Here is a 26,795-nt window from a genome sequence, read left to right on the forward strand (position 1 = left end):
CAGCCTGCATACCCCAGTTATTAAAAAAATTTTCCAGGAAATAAAAAAAAAAATTTAAAAAAAAAAAAAAAAGGAATCTAAGACAAGATTTACCTTCCTGATATTTCTATGGTAAATATCAAATAAAGTTTTCTTTGTCTAAGGAGAAGGACCTGACTTTCATGCTAAAGCTACAAAAATGGCACAGCAACCAAACCTTTAGATCCCTTTAGATCATCCTCAAGGCAAATTTCTATTCACGAAACTATGTGATAACCTCCTCCCTCCACCAAATGAGCATATCCCTTCCCCCCATCCCCTTTCTGGCTTCAGGATAGTGCCAAATCCCCGACAATTTCTCTTTCCCCTTTATTTTGGAACAAATCAGTAACATTAAATCCTTAGAATTTCCCACAGAATGGAACTTCTATTTCCCCAGTCATTTTTAATAAATTGCATTTCATGTAGCATTCAATAACAAACTGCCAGGAAATCTGGTTGCATCTGTTAATTCAAATTTGCCTTTAAAACAATTTTGCTTGAAAATGCATGATAAAGTCCTGTATCTACTGATAATATATTTGACTTTACACATTTAGAGAGTTTCAAATCAAGACAGGGATCTTGCCTTAAACCAAAACAGACAAACAAGAATCTCCCATACCTTAAGAAGATCTTTGTAGAGCTCTGGGTACAACATTGCAACTTCAGATTTAACATCCTTGTCCAGGACTAGAGAAAACACTGGAAACATCGTGTAAATTGTGGAGTACCTGGGAAGAAGGTAGAACCAGTATATTATCTAAGGTGTAGATGAGCAAACAGAAATGCTATTCTTCAGAAAGAAATACAGTATTCTTGAAGTGTCAAATGATATACATATTATAAAAACTTGCAAATGGAACATACCAGAGTTTTGCATGTAGGAAAAACCTGCAGGATTTGCTTTTTGAATGGCTTTTGATTAGAAACACTCATACACAGATGCTTGGTTCAAGTATTGCAACTGGTGTTATAGGGTTATTAATGGAGCCAAGGACAGACCTGTCCCCACCCCAAAGTTTGGCTCTACAGTTCAGGCTTGATCCTGTTTGCATCAAAAGGCAATGGAGATGAATTTGCTGTTTGTTTTTTAATTATGTACTCGAAAGTCTATGAAGTCATGGGATTACAAGTGCAATCAGTATATTTTAGATAGGAACTGATTCCCCCTGTTAAAGAGGTTGGGTTGTCTGCCCTTTCTGACACTGTCAAGAGCTGACACCAGAGCATAACGACTGTCCCTCTGCTTTTTACTAGGATCAAAGGAGTGCTTCCTGGAGGATGGCTTGCTTCTCATGTTCTGAATGTGACAAACTGTCCTTTTGGAAAGGCTTCTAGAAGTACTTGTGCTGCCTCAGTGGCTTTGCTCAGCGCACAGGAGTGGAAAGGGGACAAGGATCACATCCATCTTCTGAAGCAGTGTTGTGAAACAGGCAGAGTGGAGATGTGCATGCTTGCATGTTAATTAGCCCAAATCTATTCATTATGCACAGGTTTTCTGCACTATTAGTAAAAAGTGAGCTCTTACCCAATGATGAGAAAGCCTTGGTAGAGAGGAACTGAAGCAAAGTAAAACACTGATGAAAAAACAGCCTAAAAAAGAAAAGAAATAAGCTTTTCAGGCATTAGATACTGCAGTAAAAGTAACAGCTTAAAAATATACTCTGTTCAAACTGGAACGTACTTGCAATGGGTTCTCCAAATTCCTGAAATGAAGACAGAAGAATGTAATATCAACCCTTTTTATTCCTACGCAAATCTTGGATGAAAGCTATTTTAATAGCAAACACTGGAGAGCTGGACTTGGAAAACTTTTTGTAATGTCGTTCCACAGAAAAGAACATAAAGAGTTTCCTCCAAAGTCCACTGGTTTGATCAAAGCCATCCAGATGTTGTGAAGGACAGGTGCATACTTATTTATGCCTGGATGATGCCTTCACAATGTAAAGAGTTAACACTCTCTAATACAAGCTCCAACGAGTTCAAGATTAATTTTTCTTTTTTTTTTTTGTCGGAAGCTATGGGTTTGTTTTCTGTTCCTGTTTTTAGCTGCAGAGTAAGCTAGACTGTCCCCTGCATTTGAACCTTTTGTCTCTATGCATCCCTCTCCAACGTGTTTATTCTAAAAAAGGGAGAGGGCGGAACCAGCCTTCTCAAAAATATCAAGTATTTTATTTAAAAAAAAAACTTAGTATTTTTAAGGAATATATCAGCACACTATGGCATGGTAGTGCAACTCCCAAAGAGTAACCTCTGTCCTTAACTGTAACTGTCACTGAAGTCACCACAGCTAAGAACAGAATTTGGCTAATCAACTCTTAAAAGCTCTTTCAACTCTCCCTGCCAACTAGCAATTGCATTTTTGTTACACTGAGGCTCAGCACACATGAACAACGTAAATTTTGTGAATACCAAATCCGTTTCTAAGGTTCCCTTTGAAATGGAGAGGAACAGACCGCCTCCACGTTGCTGCAACAAGCTGCCGAGCACTTGGGAAGGTTAATACGTGCTTCAGCAGCCTTTGCAGCGCAGCTCCTACAAACTCTCCACAGCATGCCAGACCGAGCTTTCGGTAACCTCACCAGGGTCTGAGCCAGGTCCTCTACAGTTGCTTAACTTTGGTCTCACTATTTGAAGGCCTTACTTAAAAACACACCTGAAAAGAAGTGCATTTACTCAGCGGAGACCTTACTTAAGAGCAGTGCCCTGCTTCAGCTTTTCAGTATTTCCTAGCATTTATAAATGACAGCAAAGACATGCTGCATCACGGCAGTGTTTTCTAAGCAGACTATTGTTTGTCCAATTTTGGAGAAGTTGCTAATGTTTGTCCAGTACCAGGAACTTTCTTATGTGTTTTCATACCCAAGTAACAACCTCAAGTTCCAACCCATGAAAATTTTCAGAAGAACAAATCGTTGCATCCAAAATGAAATGCAGAACCTCTATTTTTTGATTTTGCTTTTTCACCTCTCCATTGGAAAAGCCCTCATGACAGTCCATTTACCTGCATGGTACTGATGCACAAGCTCCTGTGGATTACAAACTGACTGAGGGCTGCAGACCGTTTGTAACTGTTCCTTCCATGCACCATTAGTAAACGACCCAGATGTTTAAACTGAGTGATAGAGAAATCGGCTGCAAGTGATGCCTGTTTTCCTTCCTGTGTATAACAGCAAGTAAAAGTACAGTGAAATCATTTCATCATTGGAAACAAAGAAATATCATATTATTATTTAGTTATCACAGACAGAATTTCCAAGAAAATTTGCAATACATTAGGTGGGGGAGAGTATTACCTCAGCACTTCTGCCTTCCACCGTGGCTTTTAAGCAAAGAGCAAAAATATGAGGAGAATTCCCATTTGAACCCTGGCCTCCAATTCTAAGCAACCCTCTGGATTATGATTCACAACACACATGTTAACGTGACACTCATATCAAGTCAGTTTTGAACACAAATTTTCAGTCTCAAAAGTTCACTCAATTTTAATGTTTTGGCTCACTGCAAACAGAGTCTTTCCACTGCCGCCAAATCCAGTCTTGTCGCTCCAAGCAGCTCCATATGCAGGAACCAGAGCTCTAACCCAGAGTTTGCTTTCTAAACTAATATAATCAGGTTTTAATTGTACATGTAGGGTGTATGTTATCAGAGTAATTACAACTCCAGCATTCGGAGCATATATGCATGATTTAAAAACCCCAAAACTAACCATGATAACAAATTCAGGGAATCTGCCAAGAATCAAAAAATGAACTTGAACTCTGTTAAACAGTAGTCTTTTTTCCAGCAAATTATTTTTCATGATAAGGCTATTGGTCTGATGATTATTCTTGTGGAAGCTCCTCACTTTCTTGCACAAATTTCTGAGGATTCATGTAAGAGTTAGTTGCAAACTAGCTTCTGAATCGCCATAGAAGTCTTATTAAACATGAGGTAATCTCACCTTTCCTTCAACTCCAACACCACAATCAGCCTCCTGAATCATGCTAACATCATTCCCTCCATCACCTGCAGGTCAGAGCACAAACGACATTGGTAGTTAAGCAACAGAGGCAACTTGCAACCCCACCAAAGGCATCTGCACCAGACTGCAACACTAGAAGAAACACTGAACCCTATCCACAAAAGCAGGATTTTAAATAGAAATTGGGAATTTAAAATCTTTAAGAAGTTTTTTTATAGACACACAGGAGTTCAACGCCACTGATCACTTTATCTGACTTGTAGGTGTACCATTATACCTACAATGCTGAAATAAAGGTCACAGGTTAACAATGGCACTTTATCTGATCGTGTTCAAGCTCTGTTTTGCAAAGATACCACCCCAAATATTTATGAGTAGTTTGTCACTGAAGTTTCCATATGCAAAATTTCATCTTAGCAATCATCCCACAAAACCACTGTTCCCTAACTCAGCATTTCCAGGTGTTATGAGATGACACGGGACCATTCACTCGAAAGAAGAAAAAAATAAAGATACCAACCTACATGGTCACTCCTCCCTAACTAGTCCCTTACCTACTGCACAGGTGAGTTTGCCGGTCCTTTCCTGGAGCAATCGCACGATCTGGGCCTTCTGCGTCGGAGCGCATCTGCAGCACACGACGGCAGGGCACTGGCAAGCCAGCTCCATGAACTCATACTCATAGTATTTCAGACACACCTAATTTACAGAGATCAGAAGTGTCACCGATGTTTGTGCTATGCAAGTTTCTTTTTAAAAAAAAAAAAATCCAATTCAGCCACGGTGTTTTGGGGCTGCTCCCGAACAGCCTGAGGTGTTTGGAGCCTACCTCCAGCGAGTCACCAGAAATAACGAGAGCACAGTCGTGTTTCCGGCGGAAGGCGTTCAGCTCTAGATGGGCTTCTCCACGGTTAGTCACCTGGGGAAAAAGATGGCAACTGAGGAAGGGTTTGCTTCATTGGGGTGAAAAAACAAACAAACAAGTCTCGGAGCAAAAGTAATACGGACAGGCAGCACACTGAGTTATTCAGAGCACACAGTCAGATAAACAAAAGCTCAGGGGATAGAAAGCTGGGTCAAAAGAATAAAAATATTCTGGGTCTACTACTGGAAAACAGTTGTGATCTCAGCACCCCTCCTGTTCCAGAATTTGGGGTCCCGAACAAGCCTTGAGAGAGGGGAAGATGGGTGTTACTCACTAGCCTGAATATATGGATGTCCTGCGTCCGTGTCACCAAATGTGCGTTCTTGGCTGTACATGTGGCTGTCTCTAACTTATCCCCTGTCAGCATCCACACCTAAAATCCAAATATTTAATGTATTAAATACAAAACTTAACAACCACGTCTGCAGGACATCTAGAAGTACCACCTGCCAGTTCAGGCATATAAAAAGGACTGTTAGAATATATATACAAATTATTTTTCTAAAAAAGACCTATTTTAAAACATACAAGAAAATTCTCACAGATGAAAGAAAGCAAAACTTTTAAAGAGGCTGAAACACAAAAGAAGTTACAAACCACGTATAACATTTTTCCCACCTGCAATATTTCAAGATTCTGCTGATAAACCCACAAAATGCAAGCTAAAGAATGTGTATGCGTGTGTTAATGTGTCCCACCCCAGCTATTTCTCGTACGCTGAAATAAGCAGGCCTTGCTGCAGAAAGATCCCTCATGGCCCAGCCTGAAATGTGGATGATGCAACTGGGGTTAGCTCACTGCTGATGTGTGCGTCTGGAACAGACTAAGTTGGTTGGGGTTTTTTTTTTAGATTTTTTATTTTTTTATGTATACACTGCTCCTTTTATTTTGTGCTGGTGAGGGGGGGCATTAGAAAGCAATGTCAGCAGCAATACTCAGCAGCAATACCTTGTTATAATCTGGCAGGGAATTCCCTCAACAATGTAAATATATCAGAGTTTGTTTTGTTTTTTCCACTGGTGTTTTTATTCTTTCAAGACACCGCCCAAGAATATTTAATGAAACTTTAAAAAACCAAAAACCAAAAAACACACAAAGACTCACTTATTTGTTTAATAATCTGAGGTTGGAAAAAGATTTGATCTTAACAAGATGGTCCCTGTAATGAATTACAAGACTGCCTTCGCTCTTGATTTACTTCTTGCATGCAATACCCTAATGAACATACCATTGCAAGGAGTGCTCAGAAGTGCTGCACTCGCTGTGCGATGACACACTCCACACCCCGACACCAACTCCAGCCAAGGTGAAGAGGAAAAAAATGAAACTGCTTTGGAATAACTGGCCTGGACTATGCTGCAGGGGGAGAAAGCCACAATGCTGCTAAGGAGCTTTGTCTGATTCTGCTCATGTCTCTTCTCTGCTGAAGTCCCTGTTGTTTACAGGGATGGCTCCAAACAGAAAGTACTTTTGAAAGCCTGTCCCAAGCCTCGAATTCCACTTCCTACCTAAATCCCAAACACACAGCCCTGGCTCTGGATTCACAGCATGGCTCAAGATTTTTGCTCACTTTGTTACTTAAAGCAGAGAAACCACAACCAGAACCTTTTACCTACTTTTCTTGCCCAAATCTGAATGTTTAGTCCATTGGTTTTTTTCCTTTTGCAAGTCCGGGATCTGACTGACAAGTTTTCAGGAGAGAAACTAAGCAGGCATCACGCCGCTTCCCTCACCGCTGAGCACAGCTCGGGCCGTAGGTGTCTGAGTCTCAGATGCTGGAGCCCAGAAAGCTGGAAAAAAAATGTCCAGTCCCTGATTCTCTTGGCTCAGACCCCCTCTAGTGGCTACTGAAAACATGTATATTCACAGCCCAGTGCTTCAGCCCCAGCACGGGAGTTTGTGCACCAGAGACCAAACACATCCAAACCAGTCTTGTTTCATGCCGTCTGAAAGAAACAATCGCCCCAAAGTCTCCTGTAGCTACTCTCCTGCCTACGCACTCGGTTTCTCTGCAGAAGGAGCCAGAGCATGTTAGGGGAAGAAAAGCACAAAAGGTGACATGCTTTCACGTGTTTTGTTAACATTTACTACTTCCAGCATGTTCTGTTCCCAAAGCGATGTTTAAAATGCATCGGCCAGTCCCACTGTTCCCGCTCGCAAAGGGCATCTGGTGAAACATTTACCTTGACAGGGACCCAAACTGTCTTAATTTACTGTCTGTAGGACAATGCCACATACTCCAGAGGGAGGGTCTAGGTGTTCCTGCTAGAAACAACATTAGGTTAGGCAGACCTTAATGCCAGCATTTCTCAGCGTCTCCAGAGTGGGTCTGACATCCGTCTGCAGCTGATCCTCCACGCCCGTGAGACACAGCAGCTCCATCTCCATTTCCAGGCTCTCAATGACTGTGGCTACCTTCAGGGAGCGGTCGTGCACGCTTAGCTTCGCCTGGACGTAGCGTGCCTGAGGACAGAGCAGACACAGCCACAGACACTCACACAGCCAGCCTGCATTTTTGTGGAATAGAGGGTTAACCAGCACGAGGGTTAACCAGTTAACCTCCCTCTGTTAACTGTCATTCAGGGATGCCACCTGTAATGGCTTGCAAACACAAGGTGCATGTTATAGAATAAGGCAGAAAATATTTCAGGAAGTTTTTGTCATTTTATTCCTGCCCTGTGCCAGCCAGGCAGCACCATGCACAGTGTGTCCTTGTGCACACAAACGCACAGCAGCTGCTGAAGTGACACCAGCAGAAAGCCTGGAAGCGACTCCCTTGCACCACAGACCTAACCACGGCTTCTGCGACGAACGAACAAGGGCAAGAGCAAATCCTAAACATTTCCACCGTCTCACCTCTGCATTTAACTGAACAGTTCTCCTTCACGTTTTGCCTGTCTGGGGTAAGAAAATCAGTGCTGTGTGTACAGACCCATCTAACAAGCCCCACGCATGAAGCCTGTGTTTCCATGAAGCCTGGCTGGGTTATGTTCTGGTTGTTTGTCGTTTCCCTGGATGTCGGAATGCAACAACGAAAGCCAACACATTTCCCCACACAAACACAACTTGTCTAACAAATGATGAATATTTGCAGAATTTATAACCATAAAAGATTGTAAGGCAGGATTCAGGAACTGTTTTGGAGGGTCCTGGCTGGGATCCAGTTTCATACACATCACTTAAAAAGCCACTTTGATTAAAAGAACAACAAGACATTGAAGAATGACAATTCTAGCAGAAGGAGTAGGGAGATGAGAGGCGGCATTATCACAAGAGGTCTGTTAGAATCACTTCAGTGATGGTTTGTTTAAAAACAAAGAAAAAAAACAAATAAAAACTTACTTCAAAGTCTTGATACTGCTCTTCTGTCAGAGACTTCTTGGCTACGACAAGAACCCTCAGGCCTTCCCGAGCCATGTTACCACACTGAAAAGAAGTATCACGTTGTAAACCATAAACTGCATCTCAAGTAAGATGATTTATGCACAGCATTGCAGAGATGGCAATGTAAGATAGCAGGTTAAGAAAATAACCGTCCCATTTGAGCAACCCCAGTGAGTCTATAACATCTGATAAAGTGCATGATAAACCCGAGAGGAAAAAAGGAGATCTGCAATGGTTTGTAATCTATCCCAGTGATCAGAAACAAAAATGTCCTCTCTGCTATACCAGTGTGGCAAAACCAAGCCCATTGATTTCATTTTTTCTGTCTCTAAGTAAAAGGACACAAGCCTTTGATTTGCAGACTTCACATCTTTAGTCATAAACTCTTTAAAATAAGACCAAGGTATTATTATTTCTTTGAACACCAGGGTTTGGGGGTGGGGAGAATCAGTAACTGAAGCTCCTGCTATGAACTCTGTGTCAACATTACTACTAACCTGACAAACGTGTCCCAGTACAAAGCTGCCAAATGTAGTTTTGAAATTAGACCTTTTAGTCTAAAATAAATCCAAACACAGGATCAAGCCCAGGACAAATTTGGTGATCTTGAGTGGCAATCAGTTTTGACCAAAATCCATTTTATTTACAGGACTTATTCTGCACTAAATATGTTGAACTTGCCACCTAACTTCCTTGTAACTGCATATATATTTGGCTGAAGACTAATCCAATGAATTGCCAAGATCAGTGACCTTCTGGCTCTCAGATGTTTTAGCAGTTATGTCCACTCTGCCACACTGATAAGCTTTATCATGCGTTGCCCTGGAAGGAGAAAAGCACTCGCGTGAGAAACCCTCCGTAGGAGAGACAGCCCCATACCTCCTCTTCCAGCCAGTCGTTGTACTGCACGATCCCAGCCATCACCACATCAGCCCCCTTCATGTAGAAGGTGATCTCTCCTGTTGATTCATCCTGCAAATAAGAAACAGAAGAGTCTAAATTGGGCCAATATCAGCATATTTGGAGTGGCCTCAACAAGCTAAGTGATGAGTTTTCTGCACATCAGTCACAAAAATGTCTGCACTGTGTCAGGCTAAAAGTCCGTCTGGCTCAGCGTCTTGTCTCAGGGCCAAAAGGAGATGCCTATTCAATTGCAACTTGGTTACGCGCAGCAGGAATTAATGCTTTAGACAAGGATCATCAGCTTTTTAATCAGCAACTTGTGATTTCCATGCAGACACCTCTCAATCCTGACTGCATGTGCCTTTGGAATAACTCCTAGCCCTCACCCTGAAAATTTATTTCATACTTACCTGAAACAATGAAGCAGATGCACAAAGCTTCACAGAGTAAAAATTAGTAACTCTAATTTACCCCCTCTGTTACATTATACAGCATAAGCATAATTAAAGTTTATGCTTGCCGCAGAAAGGTTAGGTTGCTGTCTGCTTTATCTGATCCAAGTAATTTGTAGGCTGCAAGCAAAGCATATTTACATTACCACAAATTAAAAAATCCCTTCTAACCAGGCAGATACCTAAGGAGGTCACAGCTATTAGTATTACAAGCTAATGGAAACCCTGGCAATTTCCTCAAAGGAGACAAAACAATGAGTAAGGAACAAACTGCTCTGTAAACCAAGATAGCCACCAGGGATAGGAAGAAAATAAACTTAACACGCAAAAACAAAAAGCCCAGGAAGGTCTGGAAATAGACAGCTGTGAATGAAGGGGGAAAAGTACTTTAGGAAAAAAAGAAATGAAAGAAAATCACAGTGGACACTTTTTCATTCTCACACTATTTAATATACGTGTCAGTCTGTCCCACCATTACAGAAACTAGTGGTGAAGGTTCTTACACATTAAGAGTTTGAGTCGGCAGGTAAAAGCCTCATGTCCTGTGGCACTGGCAAAACAGAGTTTACAATCACAGCAAAAAAAAAAAAAAAAAAAAAAGAAAAAAAGAAAAAAAAGAAAAAGAAAAAGAAAAAAAAAAGCAGCACCTGATGTGGATACAAAGAAGAGAAGTGTCTTTGCTAGGGAAATTAAGAAGCAGCCAAGGATAAAGAAGCTCCTTTACTGAGCATTTTTGCCAAGCTCATAGAGATACTCACAAAGAAGATTCTTATAATTAAGCTTAAGCATGGTTTTCAATGTCCTGAAACGTCCAGCCTTCATATACCAATACCCACACATCCCACATACCCAAAGCAAAATGCGTGTCACTCTACCAAAACAACTAGAATCTGCTTAAATAAAACACAACGCTTTTGGCAGTAGCCAAAGGTAAAGGTTTATCTATTAAATTATTTGATTAAAAAGTGTCTAACAACATCTCTGTAGGAAACTGAATAAAGACTCCACTTCCCGTGCTGCAGAACTGGCTTAAGATAGTTTAGATTTTTTGTCCAATATAAATATTGTATCAGCTATCTCCTTGCATTAGTCATTTCCTCTCACTGAGTTCAATAGGAGGTTAGTGCGTTCTCATATTATGGTAAGATCACACTATAAATCTACACAGAGATTTGCCAGTTATATTGTTTTGGAGAGGCATCTTTTTCCACCATGGTCTGACTCTGGCCACGGTTCAAAGGCTTCTTTCAATTCCAGATATGACAATAGCACTATCTTTGCTTTACAACAAAGATCATTCCACATGGGTAAGGGGAAAAATAATGCAGAGAAAAAGAAGAATGGAAAATATTGTGGTCAAACAAACAGGCCTTCTTTCAAGAAGAAGATAAGTCAGTAAACAGTACGGTGAAGAGTGGTTGCTTTGGTAGAACAAGACTTCTTAGAACTGAAATAATCAGCTACAGAAATGACAGTTGGTCACAAGTAAACAAGCAGATACTGCAAAAATATCCCAAACGAAGCAACATCTGCTACTTGTTTTCAGTATTAACTACTACTTTATTTACTACAAGTTATGTATTGAAGGAGATCTTTTTATAGGAGCCAGAGTGGACAGGACCAGCAGGGGAGACAGGCACCTCTGCCAAGGATTTCAGTAACAGCATTACTGGGCTGGATGCATGAATCACTTGCTGAAGCGCTATACCCAGATTGTACAGGAAGCCTGGCAAGACAATCGCAATGGCTCCTGCTAGTCGAAAAAATTGCAGTTTATAAGAACGGGCAATATCTGTATAGTTGAGCAGAAAATACTACCGTTTGATTTCTACTCACTACAATCCTGAGTGGAGTTTCATTTTGCAGCTTCTCCCCCCCCTCCCCAGCTGCTCACTGCATCTGTTGTCTTCCAGATATTTCACGCTACCTTCTCTCCTCTTATTCCTGTTTTTTAAGCAAGCAGTACAGTTTTAGAAGATATGCTGAAGAGGTAAACACCTTGCAAGTTGTGGATCAAACCAAGTGGAGTGCCTACACATGCATACATGTATGTTTAATAAAAGAAAATTTTACTTGATAACTACCTATTTATAAACTCTTCTTTTTTTCCTTTTGTTTTTTTTTAAATTTTTTTTAAAATGAAAATGAAAACCCTGCTTGAAGATATTATTTTGGATTATACAGGAACGTGGCAAAGTAATACCCAGGCAGCCAGCATCTGCTACTCAAAACCTATTTCTGCACAGGGTATTCAGGGAGCTGATTTTAGTGGCTTAGTAGCAGCTCAATAGCTGCAAAACAAAGACACTCAATTAACAAGCATAACAGAGGGGGGCCAATGCTTCTATTAACAGTATTTACAGTCAGGATCTGGGCCTGATCTTGCTCCCACTGACCACAAGTGGGAGTTTTGCTGGTTTTGGCAGCAGTAATATTCTAAATACAGAAATGCAAAATAGAAACCTTTTTCTTCCTAAAGGGGCAGAATATAGATCATAGGTAATTTAAAAGGAATAAGCCTCAAATCAAAGAAGAAAAAAAAGAGGAGTCCTTTCCATTTAGATGAGAAAATTTAAGGGCATCCACTTCTCTGCTGAGCATACAAACACAATTTAATGAAGCATACCCTGGCTTCGATGGTTAGCCCACTTCTTGCACCTTGGATAAAACAGCACCTCATCAAAAGGTTGTTTAGTCCTCCCTCTTTTATTGCTAATATTTTTATTCTAGGTCTTGAAAAGGTTGCCTGAAGTCTCCACATCATTTTCACTATAAAAATAATCTGAAAAATTTACACTTGCTGTATTTAAATGGATATGCACTACACTTGTTGCAGCTATCCCACAGAGCACGAGACATTCGTGGGAACACTGATGACTGTGTACATTCAAAGACATTCAGTCGGATCTCTAGATTCACAGATTGAAACACACTGATTACTTTGTACAAGCTCAGCCTATCAGCCCACTTCAACTAACATTCCTGCCCCTGGGCATGTTTTAATATTCCAAAGCCTGGAATAACTTGAAATACAAATTCACCATACTGTGGTGTGAGATCCAGAACTTAAAAGCAGTTCCTTGAGCAACAGGAGATCAGGTCCAAAATACTCAGGTAGGATAACACAAATACAGCCATTTGCATGAGCTTTAACAATTTTCAGTCTGCACTAAACACAGCTTGTCCTTCATGGCTTTGCAAAAAGTTCCATCTTTATCACCAAATCTCTTGGTAAGAGGAATACGGAAGTTCTCCGTAATATTTGTTGTTGAATATAACCACTGCATTGCCCCATTTTACATCATCCCATCACGGTGCCATTTCTGACAGGGGCTGTGCTCTTCCCAGGGGTCCAGAGAAGTTGAGATTTGTGAAGCTACCAAGCATCAGCCAATAAAAAGGACCAAATTAATCTGCTGTCGATGAGGCCCACATGTGCAATACTGATCCTGACTGTTTTTAACTAAAAACAAAGGCTACTCCTCCTACTGTTGTAAGTTGAAATACATGAGGCAGAAGTTATTTTTACACCCTATTTCCAGATACCCCAAAATAAACATGCAGCAACCCAGTTTTACCACAAAGTAAATGGAGGGGGGGAAAGAAGAAAAAAGAAAAAAAAAAAAGAAAAAAAAAGAAAAAATACCAATTTTACCTATTCTCCCCACCCTAAATAACAAAGCTGAAGATCCCATGAAATGATACAACAAATCATATCTTGCCCTGGATTATAGGTTTCATATTCGTGTTTTAGATTCCTGGTACCAATTATCTGTCTGTACTCTCAGTAAAAAATATCAAGGATGTTTTAATTATCTCCAAAAGAAATATTCAAACTGCTTCACCTTGTTTGCTTTGCAGGCAAATGGTTTGCAGCCTTACCATAGCTGGCTTTGTTTATCTTACTAACATTGATTCTCCAGCACTATCTTGAAAACTAATGATGATAATGGTCACAACCCATCTCAACTGTTTTTAAAACACCCACACTTTCTTCGTCTTCTTTCTTTTTAAGGTAATTTTTTTCTGAGAGTCTCATCTTATATTGTATTTGTACATAAAACCACAAAGTTATGCGTGCAATTTCAGCTGGGCACGTATTTAGCGTGCACCGTGTCTGCTGCTGCTGATAAAGGTATTTGCACAAATGCACCCTTTTACCTTAAATCAGCTATTTTCAAGCCCTACTCATGACACCGTGTTCTCAGCATGGCTGCAGGCCCTGTTAAACTCAAAAAAATTTCCACATTTCCCTGCAGCTACAAGTGCCTCCTCCTGCAGTGTTGTACTTCTTGTAACAGGAGTTTCAATGCCTGGAGAGATCTGGGGAGCACTTCCACAATACCTCTAATAATATCCTAAAGTTATTTGTTGTGGCATCGGTCCAGGATCCCCTCCCTCCTTCCCACTTGCTGCCACCTCCGTCACCTCCGGTTGTACCACCACAACTGCTTTGGAGACACAGCGTAAGCTGGACCCATGAACCTGCTCGGGTTCCTGCTCTTGGCTTACTCCGAGGTGGGAAACCACTTGTGACCCGAGTCGACTCACGGCCCCAGTCCACTGTATGTGCTCTGCCAGCATGACCGCGGCATGGACACGACAGGAAGGGCAAGAGCTTTTGGACAGATGAAAAGACAACTCCAGGGACACAGAGTGAGGCTTCAAAGTCAGCTCAAGCTTCCCTGAGACGCTGCTGGTGCCTACTCCCCTGGAGAGAGCAGTCCTGCCCCTAGCAGGCTCCTCTTCCTCCTCTCTGTGTCAGCCACTGTGGAAGGGGACACAGAATTCGAGTCCCAGGAGACAGGGTAACTGTGACTATTTCTTTTGCTGGCAGTGCTGGCTTCAAGCTTTCCTGAAACAACAGCCTCACCTGAGAGATAGCATGGCATCTCTGCTGATTATCAAAGCTGTTGAGCCTTGGTTCAGCACACAGACAGCCAAAACATTCAGATTTTTGCTCTTCTGCCCCACACGTCCCTCCTATGTCTCCTTCCACCTCACACTTGTAGCAAAAATCCTCTCCCAACGTTTTCCAGCATCCCCAGGGCCCTCGGTTTCACAGTCGGAGGGAAACGCTCAAGCTCTCTCTTCCTTCCCAGCACTATCCTGGAGGCTCCACTGCACTGCCAAAGACATGCTTTCACGGTTGGTGGCAGTGCTGGCTGACGGACTGGCCGGACACCCCTCCCCAGCCTGACATTGTCCCCAGCAGCACCCCACAGGAACCGATGTGTGCAGACAGAGGAGCTGTACAGCTGAGACCCACCCCAGAGTATGTGATGAATTAAAAATGTGAGCGGGAAGGAGCAGCTGGAGGACGCTGGAAGCTTAGGCTCCTTGTTATTTTGAACGAGAGACCAAAGATAAATAAACTAAAGATATCTCAGGACACTACAGCACTTATCGCCAAATATGGCCAAGGAAAAGGATGTATCACTAAACAAACCCAGCAATCAGATGCTATTAGCTCAAAACAGAGAACCAGCTTATAGCCTGAGGCAGGAGAGACTGCAAAACTCTGCCAGGAAGAACAGCACAGCTGAGAGCAAATGTTTTATATGTTTCACGTTGCGTTAGCAGGAGAGTCACAAAGACATGAGAGCTTACTCGGAGCTACTTACCCGAACAATTATCCCCATGCGCTTGCTCTCGTAAGTGAAGGGGAAGATCTGGAGGATGGTGAAGTTCAGGATGTGGCCACCCGGTGTCCTCAGCTGCATGGAGGACTGGTCTCTGCCCACCAGCGTTAAACCCACACTCTCGGTCCACTGTACGAGGGCCACCTGAGAGGAGAAGGCCATGGTGAGGGTGGCCAGCCCACACCACACCTCCCCTGAGGGGACAGTGGGTAGGAGCTGCAAAGAAGTTCATTACTCATCAATGGTGCTATAGGGTGGATCCGTTCATATACACAGGTGCTCCTGTATGGCTCTTTCTAGTGGGCTTTTCCTGAAATTAGGAGCTTCCTAAACCGTATTTTCGGGGTTTGGCAGCCCAGCTCCTGTCTGATTCAGCTGCCAGGCTGTCCTAGACTCTCAGCAGGAGGTGGTCAGCTCTCTGCCTTCGACTGCCACATCCTGAAGGACAACCCTTCCACAAGGGCAGGCACAGGTACCCTCCACCCAGGCCTGGGGTGCCCAAACCTCTCCTTGGGCACATCAGGTAAATCTCTTGACAAACACTTACTTTTTCAATGTGCTATTTCCCAGCTTGCTATTTATGAAATCAAGAATTCAAAATGATGCATTCATCCTGGATTTACAGTATCAAAGCCCGGAACAGTAATGCAGAGCACATTAAAAATTCATATGAAAACAGCAAACAAACAAAATGAGCTCTGTTTGGTAGTAACAATTCATCCACAACTTTCAACCTCTGTACTGATTAGCAAGACAGCTGAAGGCTGGCTCACAGACACTTCTTAGCTGAGAATCTCTTCTCCCCAAACATTAAATAAAAAAACCAAATCAAAAAAAAACCAAAACAAACCCCAGATTTTTTAAGGCACACACCAGAACTCATTTAATTGAACTTATGTGGGTACCATTCTGATTGCAGCTTCTAGTATTTAAGGACCTACAACACTGAGTTCTTTACAAGCTTTCACCAGATTACAACCAGAGTCATGACACAAAACCAAAGCCTTTATTTTGCTTCCCTGACGATCCCCTCAGAATCGCCACCTCAGCTGACACATCCATCTAAGATTGAGCCTGCTGAGATACAGGGGTTTAACTCTAGAAGCTGTCTTGGCAGTAACGGATGGGAGCAGCAGCTGACATGAGCCCATACATCACCAGCCTCCAGAAAGGATCAAGGGATACTTTCTCCAAACAGACACGAAATACTGGAAGTATTTTGCAGTGACATTTTCAAAGACATGACAGTGCTGGGCACATGGTTACTGCTGACTTGAAGGTTAATTATCCCTTGTGCCTTTCAGGTTCTGCCTTTACTGCCTCAAGTGACCACAAATACCTGAGACAAAAATATAATTTATTTTGGGAAATTACATACACGAGATACAAATAAAAATGGAATCTATAAATACTTGCATTAAGTCAAGATTTTACTAGATGAATTGATACAATTAGGTTTAATTGGAGAATCCTTTGTGAACTCAGCCCCCTTGCATCCACAAATAGGCTTAAAAGACAACGTAAAATAAACTTTTCCTTTCAGAAAGTAATCTTAAATCACCAGATAAAAAAAAAAATTAGTTGAGTTGGCTTTGCCTTGAAAGACGTTTAAACCAATTTGAATCAATATTTGTTTTAATATTGGCAAGTTTTTGCAGCCTTATTCACAAAGATTACAACAAATCAAAGGCTCTTTCAAGCTTATCTTTTTCAAAAGTTTCTTCAAGCCATCCTTAGTGCATTGAAGTGTGCAGCTAGATAATCCTCCTAACAGTCTCCCAGAGCAGAGATGGAGCTTGGGTTTCTAATGCTCTGGTTAATAAATAATTATTGAGAATTTTTCACAGCATGATGTTACGTGATGTTCGGTGTGCACAGCACTGGCTGTTAATTTGCCCATGTTGGTAAGCTGCAAGTGTCTGGAGATACAAATCTCTGCTCCCAGCTCAGCCCGTTAAAGCATGTCGTTTGCTACTTTCTTTCACAGACACCTCCTTCCTCCTTCCCTGCCAGCGTCTCACTTAAATCCTATGTCAGGAAGCATTTCAACCTCCCGAAAGAAAAGCCTTGCGCCGAGGAACAAATGGATGAGCAGCACGTCAGAGGTGCTACGTCATGCACGTGACACGCTTCAAATTAACTGCATTGCATTGCGCAATGCCAGTCATTTCAGACGGCCCTGAGACCACAAAAAGGTACATCAATGGAAGGGGAAGAATAATGAAAGAAATCCCCCTTTTTCATGCTGCTCCCAAGCAGACGTGGGTCCTGTCAGCCCTTAATGGCCCTCCAGGTGAACCGCATTCAGCACCGGAGGGGAAGTGGGGCTGACCCCTTTGAACACGCCACTTCCCAGCCTCTATGGTACTTAATGAATAATTACTGAGAGAGAAAGTGACATAATTTTGAAGTGTTCCTATCAGATGTACTAAAAGCATTGAAATTACCGTCCCCATTGAACAGGCAACACAATAGGCCTGGCCTCTGGGAAGTGCCGCCGCACCAGCGGACAACACCGAGGGCAACAGAAGCGCTGATGGCTCTTCTGGCAGGGTCTGGACAGGGAGCACGTCCCCAGCTCGGTGCCAGACAGAAGAGGTTTACTCTGTGCCGTGCAAACAGATAACTAGAGGTGCTCTCAGTCACAGCGAAAAGATGAGAAACATTCAAGATGCAAAAATATGTTTACAGCTTAAACTGAGGAGATTTAAAAGCAGGAATGAAATCCCTCAGACACCTTCAAGAGAGCCCATGCTCACTGATGAGGGGAAATCAATAACGTCCCTGACCACACTCCAGGAGTTTGCAGCTCCGTCCAGGCCAACTCAGATACAGATCTGAGTATTACAAAGCGGAGCAGCTACAGCAGCTCGGCACACTATCCCCCAAACTTTGCTCTTTCCGACAATTAAATTACCCAAGCCACCACTGAAGTGGGTATCGACTAATAAATTTCATTCTAAAGAGACAAATTGATCCTTCTGTGCCATGAGTTGCTCTACAAACGTCCCATTTAGGGTTGCCTAGGCAGACAGACAACAGGCAGAAACCAATTGATCGGTGCACCCTTTCATGTCCTGGCAGCTGCGGCGGGTTGTCGGGGTTAAAAACTGTTTGCCCAGGAATCCCAGGCATTCTTATCTCTGATCAGATTATATCTATTTCATTTCCCTTGTTAGTTACTGTATGGCTACAACTGACACGCTTGCAGAGCCCCAAGGCTGTAACCGATATCTGAATAAAGATACTTCAAGACTTCTAAATGGCAGTGTGCACAGGAAACAAATTTAGGAAATCCTGCTTTCTGTTACAGGAAATGAATCCTATGCCAACTGGTAGAAATTACTCTTGCTGTTAAAGTAAAGAGAATACAAGTTTTTGTACTCATTTCATAAACTGACCTTCCCTGCCATGGCAATATTTTATTCATATAGGATTTCAAAGGGTGGCTTTAACAGGAGTCCAAAGCCATTCCCCTACAGGGAATGTTATTTAACAGCATCGCTCTCTTCTCAAGGACTCGACTTGTGCTGATCCTGCGTTTTGTACCATCTAGTATGACATACACAGAGCATGTCTAAACAGTATTTGTATATCTAAGACCTACAGACAAGATTTCCTCAGTGCAGCAAAGCATATCTGATTTCTAAACCTGCTGTAATTCTCTACTTAAGACACCACAAGAAAGGAAAAAAGAATTTAAACAATAATCTTGAAAGGATTAGTTATCATGCTATAGTAAAGCAAACAAACAATAATCCCTTGGGTATTTGAGACAAATTGCTGCATAAATATTTTAAAGACAGAACTGTATAAAGTGAAAAAGGAAAAGAAAAATCACTGACTTCTTTGTATACCACAGTATACATGTAAATAAACAGAGGGTCTGTGCAGAAACAGCCAGTAAATGCTTTAGGAAAAAAAACCTTAAATGCAGATCACAAAAATTACCATCTGGAAATCATTCAGAACTTGTTTCAATCCAAAGGCAGTTGATTTCTGTAAGCTGTCTTTACATGGGACAGCAACACATTAGAGGAGAAAAGCAGGTAAGCAAAACACCGACCTAGATTATGTGGTGGGAGAGGACACACACGTACACACACACACACACACACACGCACACTGCTCACAGCTCCAAAGCCAGCGAGGAGTAAGTGCTTGTTGTCACTGTAGGCACATCAACGGAGGAGGGGGAAAAAAAAGATGCAGCTTTTGTATAATACAGACAAGAACACATTATATGAAATGAATTAATTGCCTACCTGGGAAGAAAAACACTGTAGGGAATATTTTGAATGTACACAAAATGTGGAAACTAACTCTGTGTGCCAGTGCTTCATTAATACACGCAACAATTTCCAAATCCTCACATAGCCAGGCTAACAAATAAATTTATTTCTATGCAAACGATTTCCCACCTCTAACAATGAGGAAAGCCAGCTTCTCTTTTGATGTCAAAGGTGAAAAGGTTATTATCAGAGGCAAATCTGTTTTATTTGGGGCAATAAATGAAAGAACCCTTCGAAGGGTCAAATGGGCGATATGATCTCATACCAGCAGTAGGATTCTTATGGGAAGTTTCAAACATCAGTCTCTTTCAATGGCATAGAGCAAACGTAATTGTACAAATTAATAGAAAACAAATTGTTTTACTTTGGTTGCACTAAAGAAGATGTATCCAAGAAGCATAATCAAGACATGAAACCGTATCTTATTCCTCCTGTCTTTGTCACAGAAGGTGACGCACTCAGGTGTTCAGTAAAAGTCTCCAGCGAGTCTCTGGAGAGCTGCAAAGTTTCTCTCTACTGCACCACCCTGCGTGGCCCCGGCTGGACTGGGTGCCGGCAGAGAACTGGCAGGGCACGGCTTTGCTCAGAGACAAACTCTTGTGCACTTCAGTTACTCTGCAGAATTAATTCGGGCTCCGGGTCTGTCAAGTCCGCATGGGAAGGCATGTGTCCTGGGTTAGCAGTGCTACCCAGCGCGATGTACAACTTTTCATTTGGTCTGGAAGTTCGAACACTTTGCAGATCAGGGACAAGCTGACTTGTGGGAATGCTCTAATCCCCTCCCACAAGTCATCCTTACCCCCGCCCCCCCCCAAACAGGACAAGATTGCCTATAATTTACCAAATATAGTCAAAGGGACTCATGGTGTTGAACTGCAAAATATACCCTGGACAAAAGGTGCAGAAACATGAGCAAAACTCTGCAATGCAGAGGCTGATGCAACAGCCAGATACTAGTCACCATGTAGCTCTGTAGCTTCAGGCAGAGAGGCAGATTTGGCTGAAGTACATCAGCTGAGAGGGCACTTATGGTCTATTCACGGGTTATCAGTGCAATAAATGCATTAAAATATTATCCCCTTCACTAGACTGGAATACTTTCACCAAATATTTTTTTTTCCAGCAACAAGCAAGGTCATATGTATATTTTCATACACCCAAACAGATACTGACCTCATCAGGACTGGAGGCCTGGTACACCCTGCAGGAGTCTTCATAGTGTCTCTCGGCTTCAGCCTGGTCTGTCACCCCGTTGGACTCGTACACTGGTGTCACGTTGTGGCACAGTGCGATTGCCTTCACCGCCTCGTGCACTCGGCTGCTCATGGTTTTACGCACCTTGGTAGCTAAGGTAAGGCCCTTCACAGCAGGTGGGTCCTGAGATTGCTTATAAAAAAGGAAAGCAGAATACAGTCTTATTGCAGAAAAAAAAATGTTTAAATTAAGTTTTTTATTCAGTGAAGACCACATATGTAGCAGCTGTGCAGACTCTTATGCCCCCAGGAATGAAACACACTTCATACACCCTAACTCAGACCATCACTGGGAACACACCCCAGTGTAATGCAACTTCTTTATCATTGTTACTGGTGGCGTGAAGTGCCCCAAAAGATTTACCTAAGTTTTTGGAACAGTACACTGAGAAAAAGACCCTGTTATTGCAGATCCACCAAACACTGACTGGTGAAAGACTAAAGTCAGAAGACTCAGTGAAATCACTTTTTGCCCCACAAAAGACCAGTGGCTCTGAAAATTTGGAGTCAATTGGGTTTCATGTGCAAAAGAATATAATTGCTGAAAACAGAAAACAGATGACTCGTATGGACCTAGAAAATCTTAATTACATTCATTTAATTTTTAATACTATTTTTAGTATCAGAATGGGAGTCTTCAGATAATTGCACAATTACTAAATTATCCTGGTTGAAGAAGGGACACACAGTGATCTAGTTTCCTGCTCTGTTAACCTTTAGTGTCAAGAGGACAAAAGTTTCACTTCCAGGTCAAAGGCCACAACATGGTAAAAATAAGAGCAAAGAATAAGAACTACAGTTCAAAATGAATCATTGCCAGCAAATGCTTCTCATTATAAGGAATCTCACTTGGTAATGATAAACGTTTTATGAGACGTATCCTTTACCAGTGTAATTCCACATGCTATTTTCCACACTCTAGTGATTAGGACACATAAGATCTTCAAACTTAATACTGCTGCTCATCAGCACTGTTGCAACAGGCTTTAACCAAATCAAACAACAGCAAACCCTCAGCTGAGGTGCATTTAGATTGACATATAGCACTAGTCAAATACTGAACTAGTCACAGTCACCAAAGGGTTCTTGACAAATATTGAATACTTTGGCAAATAATTAACCCGTAGTCAAGTCTTCTCTGGAGATTGTGTATAAAATGAGGGCTAATAGATCTGAAGTCTGTTTTTTTGGGTTTGGTTGTTTTTCTGTTTTTTTTGTTTTGTTTTTGCTTTTGTTTTTTTTTTTAAAAAAGTACAGTTCAGTCATTTAAGGGTCTCAACACCAAGAGAAGAACCAAATGCTAAGAAGGCTGGGAAAGCAGAGGAGGGAAAGAGAGAGATAGCTAGGAGTTACAAGTTACCTGAGACACATGCCAGTGAAAAAGATAATTACTCAAAATACCAGTATTTATCAACTATCATATGCTTAGTTAAAAGCACACTGTAGCCTGACAGTCTGCCTAGGGAAAAGCTATGCCACCAAACAGATCACTGAGGTCAAGGAGACCTGCTGTGCATCTTTACCACCATGAACAAAACCCCAAAATAAAAATCCTATTTACAGTAAGTACATAGTGCCTTTTTCCAGGCAAGAATGCTGGCTTCATGTTTCACTTTGGGGGGGGGTATAGAAAGTGCATTTCAGTCTAAAAATCTCTCAAGCAAAGCAAAAACAATGTGACATGAAAAACCCAGTTTACTCCATTGGGTGTGCACGCCCAAGGAAAAGCACAGGCACTTTGAAAACGACTTCTGCGGTTTCTGTAGGAATGAAGCAATTCCACAACTATTGAGAAATGAAAATGCTTGACATATGACACAGGAGTAGGAACTCATCACTAACATCTGCAGATTGTGTCTGTGGAATCACATTTTGCAAAAGAAAAAAGCTACTTGTCAGTAAGTCACAAAAAACTTCTAGCTGCACCTGAAAGAACAGTTATTAACAGAAAATGAAAAATAATGCTTCCATGATTACCTAATTAGTGACAATTCTTAAGTCTTTTATGAGTACCAGTGGCTGGAACATCAGCCACTGATAGCTGTTTGTTTTTGTTTTTTTTTAAAAGGTAGTAATATTCTTAAGTAAAACCTCATCCCTTGTTTAAGAAGAAAGTGTGTGTATCTATATGAAATTTCAATTGATAAGCATCTTGTCTGCTAAGGAATACAGTTTGCTGACCCAGACAAGTCACATGGCATTACCTGGTTATCATACAAAACTGAAATAAAAGTCTAAGAATAGAGATGAAGGCTTTTTAGATGCTGGCTCACCCAGTGATACTGAAAGAGGAATGCAAGGGAGAGACTTCCCAAAACAGGATTTTCCTGTTCTATACTTTACATGTTAACTTTGCTGCCTTCTTTAGCTGTAGATATTTCTCAAAGCAGATGTCAGTTATGCACCATATAAAATCATTGGTGCATTAGTGAAAGTATCCCACTTTTACCATTTTCTTTTTTAGCCATCAGGCCTAAAGCAGTGATACTGGCACACTGTTCTCTGTGTACTAAGTACCTATGGTTCCTCTTCCTTTATTATTGTACACAGTACACAGCATTTCAAACACCAACTTAATCCATTAAATATTACCCAGCGCCAATTTTTCAATGAAGAAAACGCCGTGGTTGCTATAAGTGAATATCTAAATAAAAGTATGCTATTTTACAATCAGACCTCGGTAGCAAGACACAGGCACATACACTCCCATACACTTACAGATCTGTGCACGTGCTGTGGCAGTTAAAGACTGGTGGATGTGAAACAATCTACGAATGTAATAAACAATCATGATAATATTTATGTATTAAGCATCCAATGACCTTCAGACTTTTCCAAAAAAGTAATAGTTAATAGGCAGATCCCTGCCATATTAATTTACCATTAGCCCAGTGATACAGAAAACTGTTTTGTGAACAAAGAGTTAAGTAATGGAATTTATTTCTACCTGCGTGTATATACTGAATATGTGGCTCTGCACTTCATCCATGGAGTCCAGCCCGTAAGCTACCGTTCCTAGGTGAAGTCGCTTGAAGACCATCTCGTTCTGCGTAAGAGTTCCTGTAACAGAAGCAGCACTGGACATGGAGTGGGAACCAACAGCACACATTCCAATCCTTGCTGTACACCAAATTCAAGAGAAACTGGGACAGAAGCTGAATCAGTCACTGCACCAGGCTCTCAGCACAGGCTGAGGCCAGCAAAAAAGACAATATTAACAAACCTGAGGGCTAATTCTCCTGGGAAGTAGAGGTACACATCACTGTACCAGTAAATAAGAATGAGATTACCCCAAAGACAATGCCAAGAGCCGCAGGCATAACTCTGGTCCTGCTGGAACCAAAGAAAACTTCTGGAAACAACTTCAATGGGACCAGGATTTTATGTCAGACCAACCTTTTCATTACAGCTTAGGTCTTCTGAATTCAAGCTCAACTTTAAAAGTGTAAGGACCACAGTAGACAGACTGATGGTACGTTTCTGCCTACATGTGTAAGTGATCTTCATCTGGCTTTGAAAACTAACTAAGAAGTTGCTTTTAATTTTATTTTTACCCTCAGCTTTTGGTTTAATAGCACACTTTACGTATTCTTTGAAGTAGCATAATATTCCTGTCCTATCTTTCTTATAGTGCGTTCAGAACAAAAAAATGCAAAATTTTTTTTCAAAAACTTTTCAAAATTATTTTTCAATAAATCATATTGTCAAAGTGACAGGAAATGCATATTTCTTCTAGTCCAAAGAAATCTTACATTATACTCTCTGGCTGGCCAAAAATGTAACAAAATCCAAACAACAACACACCATGACTCAAAGCTGTATTTTCTTACACAGATACCTGTTTTGTCTGTAAGCAAATAGGATATCCTCCCCAGCTGCTCAGGAATAGTGCTGGACCGAACCACAGTCCCAGGGATTTTAGAATCTCTGCGGATCACCCAGCTGTAGACAATTTTCCCCATGTCCAGATTCACACGTAAACTATGCAGGAGGAAGGGGAAAAAGAAAATGTATCTCCAGTTAAACTTTGAAAAAAATCATTGTGAACTGCCACAATGCCATGAAAGAACGCGTCTTCCACCCTGAATTTGAGCTGCCAAAGAGGGTGTTTTGGGAGAAGTATATTCAAAGTCAGTGGTCAGGTGGCAAATGAGGAGAAGGACTGTGCATTGCTGCACAGTCTGTAATTCTGCTATGTAATTCAAAGATAGATGATAAAATTACGTTGAGAAGAACAGATATAATTTGAGGGGAAGATGGACACAGACAAGTAAGGACAGCGTGATTGATACACAGACAGCAGGTTAAAAATGGAACTGAAATGAATCCCAGACCTACACTGAAAGTAACAATCTACTTATTAATATAGTGCAATTAAATATTAAAGTTTCAGTCCCCTCTAAAAGGCAATTGGGTCCTATTACACTACATGCTGTATAAATATCTCTCCTTTTCCATTTTTTGCTCTGCTCTTATCAAAGTAACTAGGCAGCCCGAACACTGAGAGAAGTGGCCTTAAATGACTAATCCACAGCCTGAGTTAGAGTCAGCGAACAGGTGAATATGCTAAACAAATTCAGCAGAAACAACAAAGCAACTCTTACATTTGATCAGTAATTTGATTTCTATTTCTAGTTTGCTTACTTGTCAAATGAGGAATAGATAAGAGTTTACATGCTTGTTCATACTAGAAGCATGGAGGAAGATGCAAAGGAAACAGTATTTTGCTGGGAAGAATTAGCAATCGTCTTACCTAATGGGAATGATGTTTGAGAACAGAAGGAGAAATCTTATGATCTGAAGATACCAACGGCCAGCAAAGTGCTGAAGGGCCACCATGACAAGTGAGACCACCACAAGAGCCCCAAACAGGATCTTGGTAAGACAGTTCACTTCCAAATCAAAAAGACCAATCTAAAGAAATAAAATAAAGACATTTCAAACACACAAGAGAAGACGTTAGCTCAATGTAATATTCACAAAGGGAATAAACTGCCATACCTGAAAAGCCATTCTCCACTAGTCAATTTCTTCTCTTTTAAAACACTACAAATGTATTTAAATTTATAAGCAATATTGTTGCCAGCTTACTAAATAAGACTTCCACCCTTTGGAAGCTAAGCAATGCATGAAGAGGTGTGAGAGGACTCATGCTGCCAAAAGCTGCAGACTATATAAACATCCCTGCACCTTATCTTAGCTTTGCTGTAATAGAACAATGCAGCAAAAGAAGCTTTCCTATTCCAGCTGGGACCATCTCATTATTACCATATAAAACAATGATTTTACCAATCTTAAAAAAGTGACAAGACACAGGTATAACAGGATCAAAAAAATAAAGAGAAATAGGTTCTGCTATGGTAGCTATCTTGAATCATAGGCTGGAAGATATGAATCATTATTCCTATGGGGTTGTCCCTATAGTGTGTATGTATAGCATTTGGAAGGATTTTCTTTAAAAAATTATAAACTTCTGCCCCTTTTTATTTATTATAAGCCTGTTTCCTTACCATACCTTACTTCTTGGGTTTGAAGTATTCATCACACTGCGCAGTTCCCTTCCAGTGTAGAGGACAACTCCCACAACAGTACCTAAACAAAACAGAGAATACATCAGCCAAAGAAAAACAACCTCTGTTTTCTCTACAAAAATACTTGCTGGATCCAAAGGCTTGACAGTTGGAAAGGATTTTTAGCAGGTTAATTTCAGAAGTAATAGCAACCAGAAATAAAAAAAAGCTGGTACCTGAAATATAAAACCTATGAAAACACAGACTTTGAACAGAAGACATCCTACAAAAAGTCAGTAAGTCTTCAACCACACTGCCCATATGGTTGGACTTGATGCAGCATCACAGACTGCATCAACTAATGTGCATGGAAAAAGAAGTCCCCTGCTTTGCTCTCTTGACTTTCCCTGTCCCCCTTTTGACGTCAGTTGTCTCTCCCCACTATAAAT

The 26,795-nt window shown here is 41.3% G+C and overlaps 1 protein-coding gene across 1 annotated transcript in view; it reads right to left on the reverse strand.

Annotated features, from left to right (window-relative positions):
* ATP9A (ATPase phospholipid transporting 9A (putative)) overlaps positions 1-26,795 on the reverse strand; it is a 64,918-nt gene that overhangs the window by 8,755 nt on the left and 29,368 nt on the right. The window contains exons 10-25 of the mRNA XM_075166539.1: positions 26,352-26,428; positions 25,590-25,750; positions 24,675-24,817; positions 23,784-23,896; positions 20,757-20,969; positions 15,274-15,435; positions 9,174-9,266; positions 8,253-8,336; positions 7,203-7,373; positions 5,185-5,283; positions 4,815-4,904; positions 4,540-4,684; positions 3,965-4,029; positions 3,026-3,181; positions 1,550-1,614; positions 644-752 (exon numbers count right to left, since the gene is read on the reverse strand). Of these exons, the coding sequence (XP_075022640.1) occupies positions 644-752; positions 1,550-1,614; positions 3,026-3,181; positions 3,965-4,029; positions 4,540-4,684; positions 4,815-4,904; positions 5,185-5,283; positions 7,203-7,373; positions 8,253-8,336; positions 9,174-9,266; positions 15,274-15,435; positions 20,757-20,969; positions 23,784-23,896; positions 24,675-24,817; positions 25,590-25,750; positions 26,352-26,428 (1,946 nt within the window). The remainder of the gene's footprint in view (positions 1-643; positions 753-1,549; positions 1,615-3,025; positions 3,182-3,964; positions 4,030-4,539; positions 4,685-4,814; positions 4,905-5,184; positions 5,284-7,202; positions 7,374-8,252; positions 8,337-9,173; positions 9,267-15,273; positions 15,436-20,756; positions 20,970-23,783; positions 23,897-24,674; positions 24,818-25,589; positions 25,751-26,351; positions 26,429-26,795) is intronic.

Source organism: Calonectris borealis, chromosome 17, assembly GCF_964195595.1.
Source record: "Calonectris borealis chromosome 17, bCalBor7.hap1.2, whole genome shotgun sequence".
Taxonomy (NCBI): Eukaryota; Metazoa; Chordata; class Aves; order Procellariiformes; family Procellariidae; genus Calonectris; species Calonectris borealis.